We start from the raw sequence: 14,653 nt of genomic DNA on the forward strand, positions 1-14,653 counted from the left end.
TGTGGCACACACAGAGCACAAAGCATAAGAGCAACTCCAACGGGCGACCCAAATGGACGGCGCTTTTGTCCGCTTTTTATCCGTTTGGGTCGGCCGCCCGCCCGGCGTCCGCCCTGTTTTAGATTTGGTCGGCAGTGCGTCCAAAGCGCCGACCCATTTCATGTCCACACTCAATTTTTAGAAAAGGCACGCGTCCATAGATCATGCCAGCGGTCATGTCTCATGCCGGCACCATGTCAGCGCCGGCATACAATGCCAGCTTCAAAATATCACCACACAGTTCATGCTGGCGCGCTCGCCAGCGGCCGGCACACATGCGAGCACAAAAAAAGAGATGAGATTTGAGTTCGACCACGCCATCGCAGCCCCGTGGTCATGCCAGCACACCTGCCAGCATACAAAAAAAGGATGGCCCTTGCCGCCGTAGATCACTCGTTGTCGAACATGAGCATGTCGGCCTGCATCTTCTCGAACCATAGCCTTTTCCTTAGCGACACGGTGTTGAGATCCACCTTCATGATCTCCACTCCGGTCATCATACTCGTGAGGGCCACTTCTTTCGCCTTGGTCTTGGCATTGGCGGCCTCGATATCTAGCATCTTGGCTTGCTTCTCCGCCTCCATCTCAAGCATCTTGGCTTGCTTCTCCGCGTCCATCTCAAGCCTCCTCCTTTGGATCTCCATGAAGGCGTTCATTTGCTCTTCTTTGTAACGTCAGCGCTCCTCCTCCATTGAGTCCTTCTTTCTCATCATGCCCTCCATGCTTGCGATCAAGGCGTTTGACGCTGCATCCCGCTTGTCCTCCTTCATGGAGTTGTTCTTCCCCCGCAGCCGTGCCTTCTTGCCGTCCCCAACCTCCTCCATGGCTTGCTTCCCCCCATGCTACTTGAGGGCGGCATATTGCGCTTGAACTTCTCCTCATCCTTGATGACCCTAAAGCAATGGGAGAGGTTGAAGCACTTGCCATTGTGTTGGACCTTGAATGCCTACAAATGTATTTCGTGCAAGCATATTGGCAAATGGTATGCAAATGAACATGCAAGCATAAACTTGATGACACAAAAGAGGGCGCCTTACTAGCATACCATGTCTTGCATGCCGATGCCGCTCACGGGGCGGGCCTTGACGCTCTCAAGAGTGGCACAAAACTTGTTGCACTCTTGTTGGATCACCCCCATCGCTTCGAAATGGACACCCACCCGTACGTGCTTACTATTTGGTACGGCAGAAACTTCTTGCGCTCATGGAACTCACGGTGGACACAAATCCAAAAGGTTGAATGCTTTTGTTCGGCGCCCGTCTTGGGGTCTTGCCCAATGTCTCTCCAACACTCACAAAGAAGCTTGTCCTTGGCCGCCGTGTATGCCTTGGTCCGCTTGCTCTTGCGCTTTGGCTTCGCCCCGGTGGCTTCATTGGTGAGCTCGTCCTCGAACAAAGGCTCCTCTTCAATGTCGCACTCGTCCTCTTCCTCTTGCCCGTAGTCCTTCGGAAACTCGTGGTCGAGTGGGAAGTCGTCCAGGTCCAGGCCGACCTGATCACGCATGAAGGCAGCCTGATCTTGATCAAAGGTGGATGGCATGAATGCCCCTCGGCCTTCCTGGTTTTGTGTCTCGTCGGGATCATAGCCAGCGGCCGACGCACCACCCTCGAAGATCATGTTCTACATGTAGTCGTTGGAGCCAGAGGCTGGCATTCCGTCGAACAGGTTGCATGCACCTCGCAACACGTCGGCTGGCATCTACCACACGCGTTTCCTCGCGCCTCCGGATGACGAGCCACCGGCCACCGGTGTAGCGTTGAGGTCGATGGGCGCGGGCGCGGGCGTGGAAGGCGCCACCACGCTCACCTTGGGCAAGCACTCCCCGGAGAGGCGGGAGGCCTGCGGGTAGATGTGGAAGCCGGGCATCGGGGTGCAAGCCGACGCGCGGGGTGAGTCGGGCAGCACCGTCCGAGGGAACATAAATGAGCCGGTGCTGGCTGCGGCCACGACGGCGTTGACGAGGCTGAGCTGGCTAGGGGTTAACCCTAGCATATAGAGTGCCTCCCTCGTTGCCGGCGCGGCGCGGGCGTTGGTGACCTCCTACTACGCGACGGCGACGATGGCGGCCGCCGTGATGGCTTCATCCCTCACGTCCGCCGCGTGCCTCTGGCCCTTCCTCTTGGCCGACTCCCTTGCCCGTTGTTCGGGCGTCAGCGTCTTCTGCGGCTTCAGCGCGTCGGTGGTCTTGCAGGGGGCGGTCGTCATGCCGCACGAGGGGAGGGAGGCGAGGCCGGCGGCGGCGTCGAGGTCGTCATCCATGGCAAGGGGGGAGGGTTTTTGGGGTGGAGGCTGGCACCGACCAGCAGGCCCGGGAGGAGGAGAAGGCGCGCGCCCGTCCGTCTCGTGTCCGCGCCGACGCAAATCCGACTAAAAAATGGGTCAAAAATGGGTCAGCGGGCGGACGCCAAACGAACACGCGTCCGTTTAAGTCAGCGCGTTGGGACAACTTTTCTGTCCGCGTCAATCCAACCGAACGCCAGCGGATGAAATGGATCACCCCGTTGAAATTGCTCTAAAAGAGCACATATCAACAAACAAAAAAAGTGAACATGCGTACCACCCCACCGACGGCACCCGCATCCGTGCATGGTAAGAGGATAAAAGGGAAAACAATGGCGCACACATTATCTTCGGACATAATGTACTTAATACGTATAACCGTTGTTGCCACTCTTCCAAGACGTAGACAGTGAAATGGTTCATTCTTCCAGGATGTGTGACCTATGGGCTGCAGTATGGCGATCGCCATACAGCGAGAATACCTAGACAGTAACAACGTACTCACAGATACAATCTTAAAAACCAAACGATGAAAGTCATGAGACCATAAACAGTAAAAAGTATACCATCAACAACCTCAAGTATTATATTTCAATTACATCAGCTCATGCCAGTTCAGGTGACACCACACATACGAACCGAGCACCACCCTTAAAAAGAGAACAAATCGAGAAGCAACCTCCCAGTGATCTCCTAACCGGCCACATACAACAGACCAAGAGCGGCTAAACTGTGCCAAAGCTGATAACACCAAACTGGATGAACCGAGCACCACGACATTGCCCAAAAAGGATCGAGAAGTAGCATCCCTAAGGACCGCCTAACCAACCACCGACAGCACACAAAAAGTACCCGGCAAACTGGAGCCGTAAAGCAACCGCCCTCGATAGACCCAGCAACAACACAAGAGAGGCATGACTCAGCGCAGGCCTACAACCAAACGAGAGGCACCCAGCATAATCCGACCCAGCTCAGGCTAATATCCCAATAAGCTGTGGCAAAAAGCCACTCCGAGCAACGCACAAGGCCGTCAACAACACACGAAAGGTAGCAGACCCTCCACCGATCCGACAACATCGGATGAGTGGTATGACCTAGTGCAAGCTAGCAACTGAATGAGAGGTACCCGGCATAATCCGACCCAACGCAGGCCAACAACTGAATATGAGATACCTAACATAATCCGACCCAGCATAAGCCAACAACCGAGTAAGCCGCGTCGACGGCCACTCCGACCAGCGCACAACGCGGGACATGCAGGTGCAGCCAGAAACATTACAGAAAAGGTGGCCCCGAGTATGCCCGCGGCCCACGGGTCATGGACCCTTGAGGCCGTTGGCGTGGTGAGGAACAATCTGGCCCGATTGGACGGGGGTAAAGCTGCCACGTAGACATCGGCGCGGCGCGAGCACGAGTGCCCCCAGGAGACGGGTACTCCAACATTCTTTATAGAAGTAATTTGTCTACTATCAGTGTCATATTTATTAGTGTTATCTCTAGCAACGACAACTTCACCCTCACTTTGTTTCATCCCCATCGTGTACGCCGATGGATCCTTCAATAATGGCTGCACCTCCTAAGTCTATTACCTAGCTATCTTTCTTGTTAAGCTCTTCTCTGGTACCTCCAAAAGAAAGAAGAGATCTCATTTATGGCTTTTTCAGCATCATAGGAAAAAAGAATGAATATAAATTTCCGTATGAATATCTCAACAGAGAGATTATAATGCAGAAATGCGGGGCAATGTTTATGTTTCTTCTTTTTATAACATATAACGCCCTCGATGCGGCTATATCTCCCACGTGTCGAAACACGACTTAGAGACATAACCGCATTGAAAGCAATGTCGCAAGTGAGCTAATCTTCACACAACCCAAATAATACATAAGGAAAAAAGATACATGGTTGTCTTAAAATCGCCACTTCACACAAATACATAAATTACATCATCCAGATACACACATGGTCCGACTACGGAACCAAAATAAAAGAAGACTACCCCAAATGCTACACAGATTCCCGATCGTCCCAACTGGGCTCCGCTACTGATCAACTGAAAACGGAACAACATAGCGAACACAATCTTCATCGAGCTTCTCTTTGAGCTTGGTTGCGTCACCTGCTCAGTAACATCGGCACCTGCAAACTGGTTTTGGAAGTATCTGTGAGTCATGGGGACTCAGCAATCTCACACCCTCGCGATCAAGACTATTTAAGCTTATAGGTAAGGTAAAGGTATGATGTGGAGCTGCAGCAAGCGACTAGCATATATGGTGGCTAACATACGCAAATGAGAGCGAGAAGAGAAGGCAAAAGCACGGTCGAGAATCTATGATCAAGAAGTGATCCTAGAGCAACCTACGCCGAACATAATTCGAACACCGTGTTCACTTCCCGGACTCCGCCGAGAAGAGACCATCATGGTTACACACGCGGTTGATGTATTTTAATTAAGATAAACTTCAGGTTTTTTACAACCGGACATTAACAAATTCCCATCCTCCCATAACCGCGGGCACAGCTTTTAAAAGTTCAATCCCTGTAGGGGTGTCCCAACTTAGCCCATCACAAGCTCTCACGGTCAACGAAGGATATTCCTTCTCCCAAGACAATCCGATCAGACACGGCATCCCGGTTACAAGACATTCTCGACAATGGTAAAACAAGTCCAGCAAAGTCGTCCGAATGTGCCAACAAATCCCGATAGGAGCTGCACATATCTCATTCTCATGGCACACTCAGATAAGACTAACTACGAGTAAAACCAACACTCAAGTTTCCCCGAGGTGACCCCGCAGGCAGCTCAGTTCGCACCAACACTCAAAGAAGCACTGGCCCGGGGGGGTTAAAATAAAGATGACCCTCGGGAGTGCGACTCCCAAGGGAAAAGTAGGTGGTGGTGAGGCAAATGGTAAAACCAAGGTTGGGCCTTGCTGGAGGAGTTTTATTCAAAACGAACTGTCAAGGGGTTCCCATTATAACCCAACCGTGTAAGGAACGCAAAATCCGGGAACATAATACCGATATGACGGAAACTAGGGCGGCAAGAGTGGAACAAAACACCAGGCATAAGGCCGAGCCTTCCACCCTTTACCAAGTATATAGATGCATTAATTAAATAAGATATATTGTGATATCCCAACAAAATGTCCATGTTCCAACAAGGAACGAACTCCAATCTTCACCTGCAACTAATAACGCTATAAGAGGGGCTGAGCAAAGCGGTAACATAGCCAAACAACGATTTGCTAGGACAAGGTGGGTTCGAGGCTCATGGCAATATGGGAGGCATGATAAGCAAGTGGTAGGTATCGTAGCATAGGCATAGCAAAAGAGCGAGCATCTAGCAAGCAAAGATAAAAGTGATTTCAAGGGTATGGTCATCTTGCCTGCAAAGTTCTCAGAGTTGCCCTGATCCTCGTAAGCGTACTCAACGGGCTCCTCGATCATGTATTCATCTCCCGGCTCTACCCAAGCAAGAACAACAAGCAAAAAGGAACACAATCAACCACGTGCAATGCTCAAGCAACATGATGCAAAACATGGGATGATATGCGGGATGCGACATGTGATGCATATGCATGATTTAGAAATGAATGATTGAACCTAGACTCAACATGGAAATCCAAGAGTGCCACTGGAAAGGGGGGTGATTTCGGTTGAAATCGATATAAAGATCACCGGAATCGGATGCGCGGTTTGGAAATGGCAAGCAAAATAAATATGGCACCGGTCTGCGATTAACAGCAAGTAGCCTTCTAAATGCATCAAGAACAACATGCTATAGCACTCAAACATGGCAACAAAATACATGTCAGGGATCCACTCATGATGCTTGACAAAAGATGAACACTGAGCTATGGCTAATTCAATCAATAGCAGATTCAAACAAGCATGGCAAAAGTGCAAACGATAACAGGTTACAGACTTGGTGAAATTAACAGCATGTCAGGAATTTATCATCAGAAAGCAATCTTTAGAGCATGAAAAGTACACGCTACAGAAAAATATCATGTCAAATCAAGGCATGGCATGAAGCTACGCAAAGCATATAACAAAAGTCCATTAGTGACCATGAGCCAAAAGGGATCAGAAAATACAATTGCAAGCATGTGAACATAGCAAAAATATAAACAGATTCAGACTTAGTGAAAAACTAGAGCATGGCAAAACAGATAACGAGTAGGTATATTTACGAGCTCGATGTACACACTACAAGACATGGAATCATAATCTAAGCATACACCCAGCAAGTAGACATGGCATAGAAGCTAGACATGGCAAGAACAACAATATAGCATGCACGGATCAACAACAAAAAGCTCGGCAAAATTGCTAAACATGTTAACAATCTGCCAGGGACATTTTATAGCAAAAGTAGAGTTCGATTGACTCAAGCTAGGGTGCTCCATAAATGCAAACAAAGATATGGAAGGATAGAGCACCACAATATCTACAAAACACCCTTGCTAATCATGCCCAAAAGAGGCACGGATCACTAGGAAACAACATGAACATATGGCATAAAAATAATGACAGGGCAAGGACTTAGTGAAATTCTAAGTCCCTGAAATCAGCATCATTGAGTATGCTACTTTGCATGCTTGTGCTAGTCACCACAAAGATAACAAAAATACATGGCATACACCCCTGTAAAGATGGGATGGCATATTTCAAAACACATGTAGAGCTCAGGATCATAGCATGCACACATTAATCATGGCAAAAATGACAAAAGTGCATTTGCTGAAACAGATCTGAAACTATCCTCATATAGCCCTCTTCCAACAGCATTTCGGGCATAAAGATGAGCTCAAATGAAAATTATGCAGTGAGATGAAATGATGTACTCGTCGAGACGAACATTTTGATATGCTACACGCACGAATCAGAGCCACGGTGAGGAAGTTATGATGCGATGAAGATAGCAAAATAATTAAGGTTTCGGGAAGAAAGTCAACCCCAGATCTAGATTCAGATCGGGATCTCGCCGGAAACATTGTTCATCGGAGAAGGACGAGGCGTCCGGAGATGGCGGAGCTCGCCGGAGCTCCGGGACGGCGCCGGCGTGCGGTGGCCGGAGCAAGGCGGGGCCGTCGAGGTCGGACGACGAGGCGGCGTAGAGCCACGATGGCCGGACTCGAGGCCATGGCGCCTGCGGCGAGACGCCGGCAAGGCTGCTGCGCCGGCGAGGGGAGGCCGGCCGGCGCCGGCGAGCGCGGACGTCGGCGGAGGGCGCCGGTGGAGAGGCGGCGCGATGCGGGCGCCTCGGGCGGCCGCGTGGGAGGAGCGGCGCTGGGCGCGGGCAGCTCGGGCCGGGCGGGCCGGCCTCGGGCCCAAAGGGCCGCGGCAGCGCGGGGAGAGAAAGGACGGTGAGGTGGCAGCGCGCGATAGGCTGGCGGCGGCGGCGAGGTGACGTGGCGCGACGTCATTGGCCGGAGCGAGGTGGAGGGCGGACATGTCCGGCGGCGGGGATTTTTGTCCGTGGCGCGAGGTAGAGGAATGCTAGGGTTAGACCGTAAATTTCGAAGGGGATCACATATTTACTCGTAGAGGGAGCTAGGAGAGTCTCAATGAGGTGCGGTTTGCGGCCACGCAATCGTGATCGAACGGCCTAGATGATGGAGGAGGTTTAGGTTGGTTTTGGGCCACTTTGGAGAGGTGTTGGACTACAACACACACGAGGCCTTTTCGGTCCCTCTCGGTTAACCGTTGGAGTATCAAACGAAGTCCAAATGATACGAAACTTGACAGGCGGTCTACCGGTAGTAAACCAAGGCCGCATGACAAGTCTCAGTCCAAACCGAAAATGTTTAACACCCGCACACGAAAGAGGTAGAAAGGGACACCAGATGACATAGGAGCGCCGGATTGCAAAACGGACAACAGGGAAAATGCTCGGATGCATGAGACAAACACGCATGCAAATGAAATGCACATGATGACATGATATGAGATGCATGACATGCAAGCAAAGACAAGGCAACAACAGCGAATAACTGGAGGACACTTGGCACATCGGTCTCGGAGGGTTACATAATATTTATTCTCTTGGGTGCCTAAGGTCATGTCCAATGCAAGAACACTTATATAGACGCCTTTCACAAGCTTTAATACAAAAAATTATTTTAGAGGAGCCTAGACACCTAAAAGGCACTAAGAATTTACATAAACGTTGAACCTCAAATTAAGAAACAATATCATGATTTGCATTGGGCGATCATGCTTTGGATGGGAATAACTCTCGTACAAGCTAAAAGTTCTAAACATAAAAAATGAGGGACTAAGTCAAGAATAGCCTTGCTTGTTGAGTGGTCGACTCCCCATGACCAAGAGATGCGCATGACCTCAAACGGAGTGCTAATTTCTTTTCAACCTATTTTTCCTCTACCTTCCCTTGTTTCTCGCTCCCCCCCCCCATGACATTCCTCTCGCGCAAACCTTCTCTCCCCCTTGCAGCTAGCATCTCTCTCCTTCTCCTCTCTCCCCTCCAAGCTCCATCTCCGGTTTCCCACATCGTGTAGGGGGCTTTGAAGACACACAAAAATGGTGATCTCTCTATCTATCTACCTCTCTCTATATCTATCTCTCTCCCTCTCTTTCTTTCTCTTTCTCTCTCTCTCTCTCTGATCTGGTTCTTGATCAATCAATGTGCATGGTCGGATAAATTTTAGGCGAACTCTGCATCTGGTCTGGCTGTGCATGATGACTGCAAGATCAAGTTCTCGGACTTGAAGGCGAGACGAAGCTTCAGGTTCATCGTGTTCAAGATCGATGAGAAGTCGATGGAAATCAAGGTGGAGAGGCTCGGTGAGACTAGTTACGGCTACGAAGAATTCACAAACAGCCTCCCAGCTGATGAGTGTCGCTATGCTGTCTATGACCTCGACTTCGTAACCGACGAGAACTGCCAAAAGAGCAAGATCTTCTTCTTCTCCTGGTATGGGCCTACTTATACCACGTGCGTATTCATGATTGTGATGTGTTTTCTCCCATTGCAACGTAGCCTTAGTCCACCAACTTTTGTTTTTGAACTTCTCAGTCCATCAACTTACCCGCAAAAAATAAAAACAACTTACCCTATAAGAGGCACTACAACAAAAGTGCTAGACTCACGCATCATTACGGAGGTTCTACGGGCATATTCCAACTAACTAAACCACCCCCCCCCTCTGATTTTCAGGGGGTGGGCCGATTTCCCCACCCATGGCCAAGCATAAATTGCCAAGTGACTCAACCCACTAATAACTCTGTGTGTGTAGCTTTATTCGGCACTACAATCATTCCTTCTTATTTACTCGTCGTTTTGAATATCCTCAATGTCTGCTATACGATGTTTCACCATAAGTTTTCTTAATCGCATATACTGTTGTTGTAATTCTAGTAGCATAGATTTTTTTCTGCTTCTTCCTCTTTATATAAAAAACTTTTTTATCTTGGAAAATCTCTAAAAAATGCTGTTAGAAGAAGTTCTCACAGTTTCGGGTAAAAAAATCAATTAATATTTGCCAAGTATTTATAGGTAGTCCAAATATAACCATTTGTAGACAACACATCTAAAGATATATATTTTTGCAAAAAAGGAATGCTTGTATTCTAAAACAATATGTAAGTAAAGGCAGGATAAACAAATCGCTGGAAAAAAACCCCTTCAAGCAAATGCTGAAAATTTTCTACAACCACGATCTCATTACATATTAATCATTACCAATCAAGAGGGCCTTTGATATTGCAAGAGCCGTTTGGATCAATGTCAGGGCAAAGTTTTTATGGATAGTTGTCGGTCTCATATATAGAGTGACCCTCCATGTAGCGCCCCCCCCCCCCCCCCCCCCCCCTGATCAATTTCTGAAGGGTGTGACTAAAAGGCTCGCTAGCTATTTAATCCTTCCTAACCGACAATTATATGCTAAGCAGTGATAACTTGGAGCTAATCGACACTAACATGTAGAAGAGATCGGGAGTTTGTATGTTACAATTTTATGCTAATTAGTGATAATTTGTGCTAATCACAATTTTGTGCTAATCTATGCTAATTTGACACAGATTATTCTATTGGATATTATCTTACTTAAAATTACTAATGTGCATGTTGTTGTTTATTTATATTTTGGATGGTGGCCGACACCATAGCCTTAGCATTCTTAATTGAGTTATTAAATCATAGGAGAGGGGTGAGGTTTGAGGGAGCTGATAGAAGGTGAAGGGCCTGTACACCCGCGAAAAAAAAGAAGGGCGTGTTTGGGGAATGTTTTGAGAGAAAACCCGAGATGCCCCATGTCGCCTCCCTAGCGGCTCAAAAAAAAAACCTAGCCGCCATGGTTCCACCCCCTCCCCTCCTAGTCTCGTCGCCGCCAGAGAGGTCTCCCTGGCAAACGTAGGGCTGGCCCCGAGGAAGGTAGCCGCGGGGTACCTTGCTCAGTGGTGGGGCCGGCACTCGGCGCGGCAGTTTGGAGCTGTGGGCGGCAACGGCCACTGCTGCCGGATGGGCCTGGCGATGCTCCGGATCGTGATGCGTGACGCCGGTTGCGGCCTGTGCGTTGTCCTAGCTCGGAGGCCTTGGCTTAGTTGCCTGGATCTGGGGATCCCTTCCCCGTTCTATGGCCCTGGGTCGGGCTTCCTGGTCAAGTTCGGCCAGGATTGCGGTGCAGAGGCGGCGGTCACCCATGTTGTGCACTTGCGTGGTGGTGGCGGCCGACCAGGAGGTGGTGGCGGATCTGTCCTCGGATCTATGACAAGATAATCGGTGAAGACCGAGCCTCGACTACGGTAATGGAGGCGTCTCTTAGCGTTGTTATCTTATTGAAGGCATCGTCATAGCATGTCGTGTCTCTTCTTTCGGCCTGCTACGAGGAAACCCTAGATCCGTTCCCGGATCGGACAATGGCGACGTCTCGCGCCACTCTCCTTGCTGGAGGCATCATTTTGGAGCAGGTGCCGACTAGAGTGCACATGTGGCGGAGCAACGTGGTTTCTACCGCATCATCGACGACTGGTCTCGGCGGCATGGCGCAATAGAGTTTCAGTGGTGGGGGCATGTGGATGGACGCATGCAGGATGGTGGCACTGTCTGGCGTCGTGGTGACATCGACAGTAGTATGGCCTAGCGAGATGAATGAATTGATCACTACTAAAGATGGGACAGCTGATCCTAGAACATGCGCATCCGGTGAGCGCAGAGGGTCTAGTTAGACCGGTTGGTGCTCTCGGCTTGCTAGCGAGCAACTTCATGAGGCCATTAGAATAGATGTTATGTATTGATACGCGGTCAGGGCATGCCATCAGTCTTCTAGGAGTGGCGGGATTAGTGATCAGGATGGTGGCTTTGGTTTGATCGATGTATTTGGTCTGTTTGGCTATGTGGAATAATATAATATAATGGTTGTGTGCATCGGTCGATGCAGGGCCGGTCCTAAGATTTTGGGGGCCCGGGGCGAACATAAAATTTGGGGCCCTTAATATAAACATCAAATGCATATTATCTTCAAATTTTCTTGTAAGATTCTTCAATGTAAAGTGACTTATGATTGTGTCGATGTTGAAGTCAATGTCATCCACTTCTTGATGCATAATGTTGTCTAACCATTTAAGCTCTTTCATGCATTGTTTATCCCATATGGTTCAATAATAATTTCAAAATTTAAAAGCTTTTTTTATCTAAGATGGAACAATCACATGCACAGTAATCCGAATAAATCTTTAAACACCGTGACTTCCTTAAATCCTTTAGTTCAGTGAAGTGGTTCATATCAAGCAAAGCAAACAAATATTTAACATGAAAGTCCTTCTCAGCTTCAAGAATTTTATTTTGGCAACTACTTTTATCAAATTGTTTCTTCCTCAAAGAACAAAGGTTTACTTGAAATTGTAGGGAATAGTGAATTTTTCTTTGCGGGGAGTAGGGAATAGTAATATGACATACAATACCTCAAATTGATTAGATCGGCATCAATCATTGGACGCTCGGCGATGTTGTGATGTGAATTTTTGGTGGCACACACTCGGCGATGTACATGTGCGCCCCACTCCAGCACTGCCAATTTTCAGGGCTAGGCGATGTTCATGCTGCATCGTCATCGTGTACAGCGCATCGATACCAATCAGCCCTCCAATGCTTATTTTCAATAGGCTCTGCGACTTGGGAACTAGGGTTTGGAGCCTGCGGAGAACAGAGAATATAGGAAATTACAGAATAAATCACGTCACACGATTGTTTTTATTTTGGAGGGAGATTGTCTCACGGTAGTATGGAATAAACAGAACGGAAGGACGTGATTTACGTGTGTTACGACTGATTTGTTTCCTCACAATCGTACACTAATTTACTTGCGTACTGCCATCCCTTCCTTTCTGGACCTGGGCTGCTTCCTGTTTTTCTACGTGAAGCTATGGCCCAATGGGCTACTTACCTTTACACGTGCACTACACCTGGGAGGGCCCCTAGATCTCGGGGGCCCAGGGCGCCCCCCCCCCCCCCCCCCCCCGCCCCCCCTCAGGGCCGGCCCTGGGTCGATGCAGAGGCTGGAGGTATTCCTCCTTATCGAAAAAAAGTTATATAGATAGATATACTAGTCATATTTGGGGTGTGGTGGGGGAGAGGAAGGGCTGCTGGAGATACTATTACACATTCCAGAATACTCTGGTAACGATAGTTTGAGCACGCACATAAATGCCTTTCAAAATTTATAGTTTTGAGAAAAAAAATATAGGGTTATATGTGAATGTTGATTGAAGGTTCGTTGGCACCAACTGAGAAATGGTTTTGCCTGATTTTGGTCGAAAAGTTATAGATTTGTGGTGTGTGTTCATTCGACACCTTTGGAAGCACTGTTTTGATCCTCCTACAGTTTATGACATTGTGGTGCACTATAATAATCATAATTGACTGGATTACTTCTGGATACTCGAATATATACATCCATATACCTTATGGATAACTAGTTTCAGTACCATTTTACTCATATATCAATTATAATAAGAGTGGGACAATTTGGAGACCGACTCCATAAAGCCCCTTAATATTGAAAATTTCAAAATTTAAACTTTCCAGTTTCTAAATATTTCAAAAAAAATACACATGTATACAACGATGTAATGTGCGTGTAAAATTTCAGGATGAAATACCTTGAATTGCGAGCCACACAAAAAAACTCAAGGACTGTAAGCATGAAACAATACATATGCTAAAAAGCCTCATATTTGTTTATTTTTTGTAGCTCTCATTTTAACGTATTTCGTCCCGAAAATTTACACGCATGTAAATTTCTAGTTATATGTGTATTTTCTCTGGAATTTTCGGAAACTGAAATTTTTGACTTTTAAAGTTTTCAAATTAAGGCCTACATGAAGCTCGGTCTTCATTTGATATTTTCGTATAATATCACATTGTATTATGGGATGGGGGAGTATTAATTAATTTCCCCATATGCATAACATTTATGGACAGACATAGATGTCTTCACTTAAAATGATGGAGTGTTTCCTTACTTCAATAATATAGGTCTCCTGACACGGCAAGAACAAGGAGCAAGATGCTTTATGCGAGCTCCAAGGACAGGTTCAGGAGGGAGATGGACGGCATCCAGTGCGAGATCCAAGCGACCGACCCCAGTGAAATGAGCCTCGACATCATAAAAAGCCGAGCTCACTAATGAAGCACAAGTACATATACTCCAGCTTCACAACGTACAATGAATATATCCATATGAAACCCTTCCGCAATCGACGGCGCACGCCATGCCCATGGATTAATTGGCATGGGAATATCTCTCGCTTACAATTATCGTTTACATCATTTGTTCCATATGCTATTTTTCAGTCTTCGGGATAAGCTCTGTCGACATTGATGCCCATATGATTTCTTAATTCCGTTGTTTATTTTTCCATGTGCGTGTTCCAATTTTCTAAGGTGCATGGATGTATGCAACTTGTTGGTCTTCCCAATGCATCTGAAAAGATGAAATAGGTCATTAGGCTTCTCAGTACAATCCACACGTCTCGTATAATCTTCGTGCATTTGCCCGGTTAGTTGGCCCGACATTTGCAAGCCCTGAGAGCAAGGTGGCCTCGGTATCATATGCTCGAAATGCATGAATATCGTCCTTCTTTCCCGATGGCTATGACGCATCTCGCAGGGTCACGGCGGGTTATGGTTGGACATCATTAAGAATAAGTACCTACGTGGCCAACCTCTGGCTTTCTGTCAACGATCTAGTGGATCCCAGTTCTGGCAATCCACTACTAGGGAAAACCTTATACACAGAATCTTAGTAGCAGCGCGGTTTAAAAACAAACGCTACTACTAATTAGCAGTAGCGAGCTTGAGAAAACCGCG

The 14,653-nt window shown here is 47.8% G+C and overlaps 1 protein-coding gene and 1 pseudogene across 1 annotated transcript; one reads left to right on the plus strand and one right to left on the minus strand.

Moving 5' to 3' along the window:
• Positions 1-1,167: 1,167 nt before the first annotated feature.
• Positions 1,168-1,905, minus strand: LOC125536495 (annotated as a pseudogene).
• A 2,257-nt stretch (positions 1,906-4,162) lies between these two features.
• LOC125541504 (actin-depolymerizing factor 9) lies at positions 4,163-13,970 on the plus strand. Its single transcript, XM_048704897.1, has 3 exons — positions 4,163-4,171; positions 8,994-9,259; positions 13,820-13,970. Exons 1-3 carry the CDS (start codon positions 4,163-4,165, stop codon positions 13,968-13,970), a joined length of 426 nt encoding a protein of 141 aa, XP_048560854.1.
• Positions 13,971-14,653: the final 683 nt, after the last annotated feature.

This window comes from Triticum urartu, chromosome 2, assembly GCF_003073215.2.
Source record: "Triticum urartu cultivar G1812 chromosome 2, Tu2.1, whole genome shotgun sequence".
Lineage (NCBI taxonomy): Eukaryota > Viridiplantae > Streptophyta > Magnoliopsida > Poales > Poaceae > Triticum > Triticum urartu.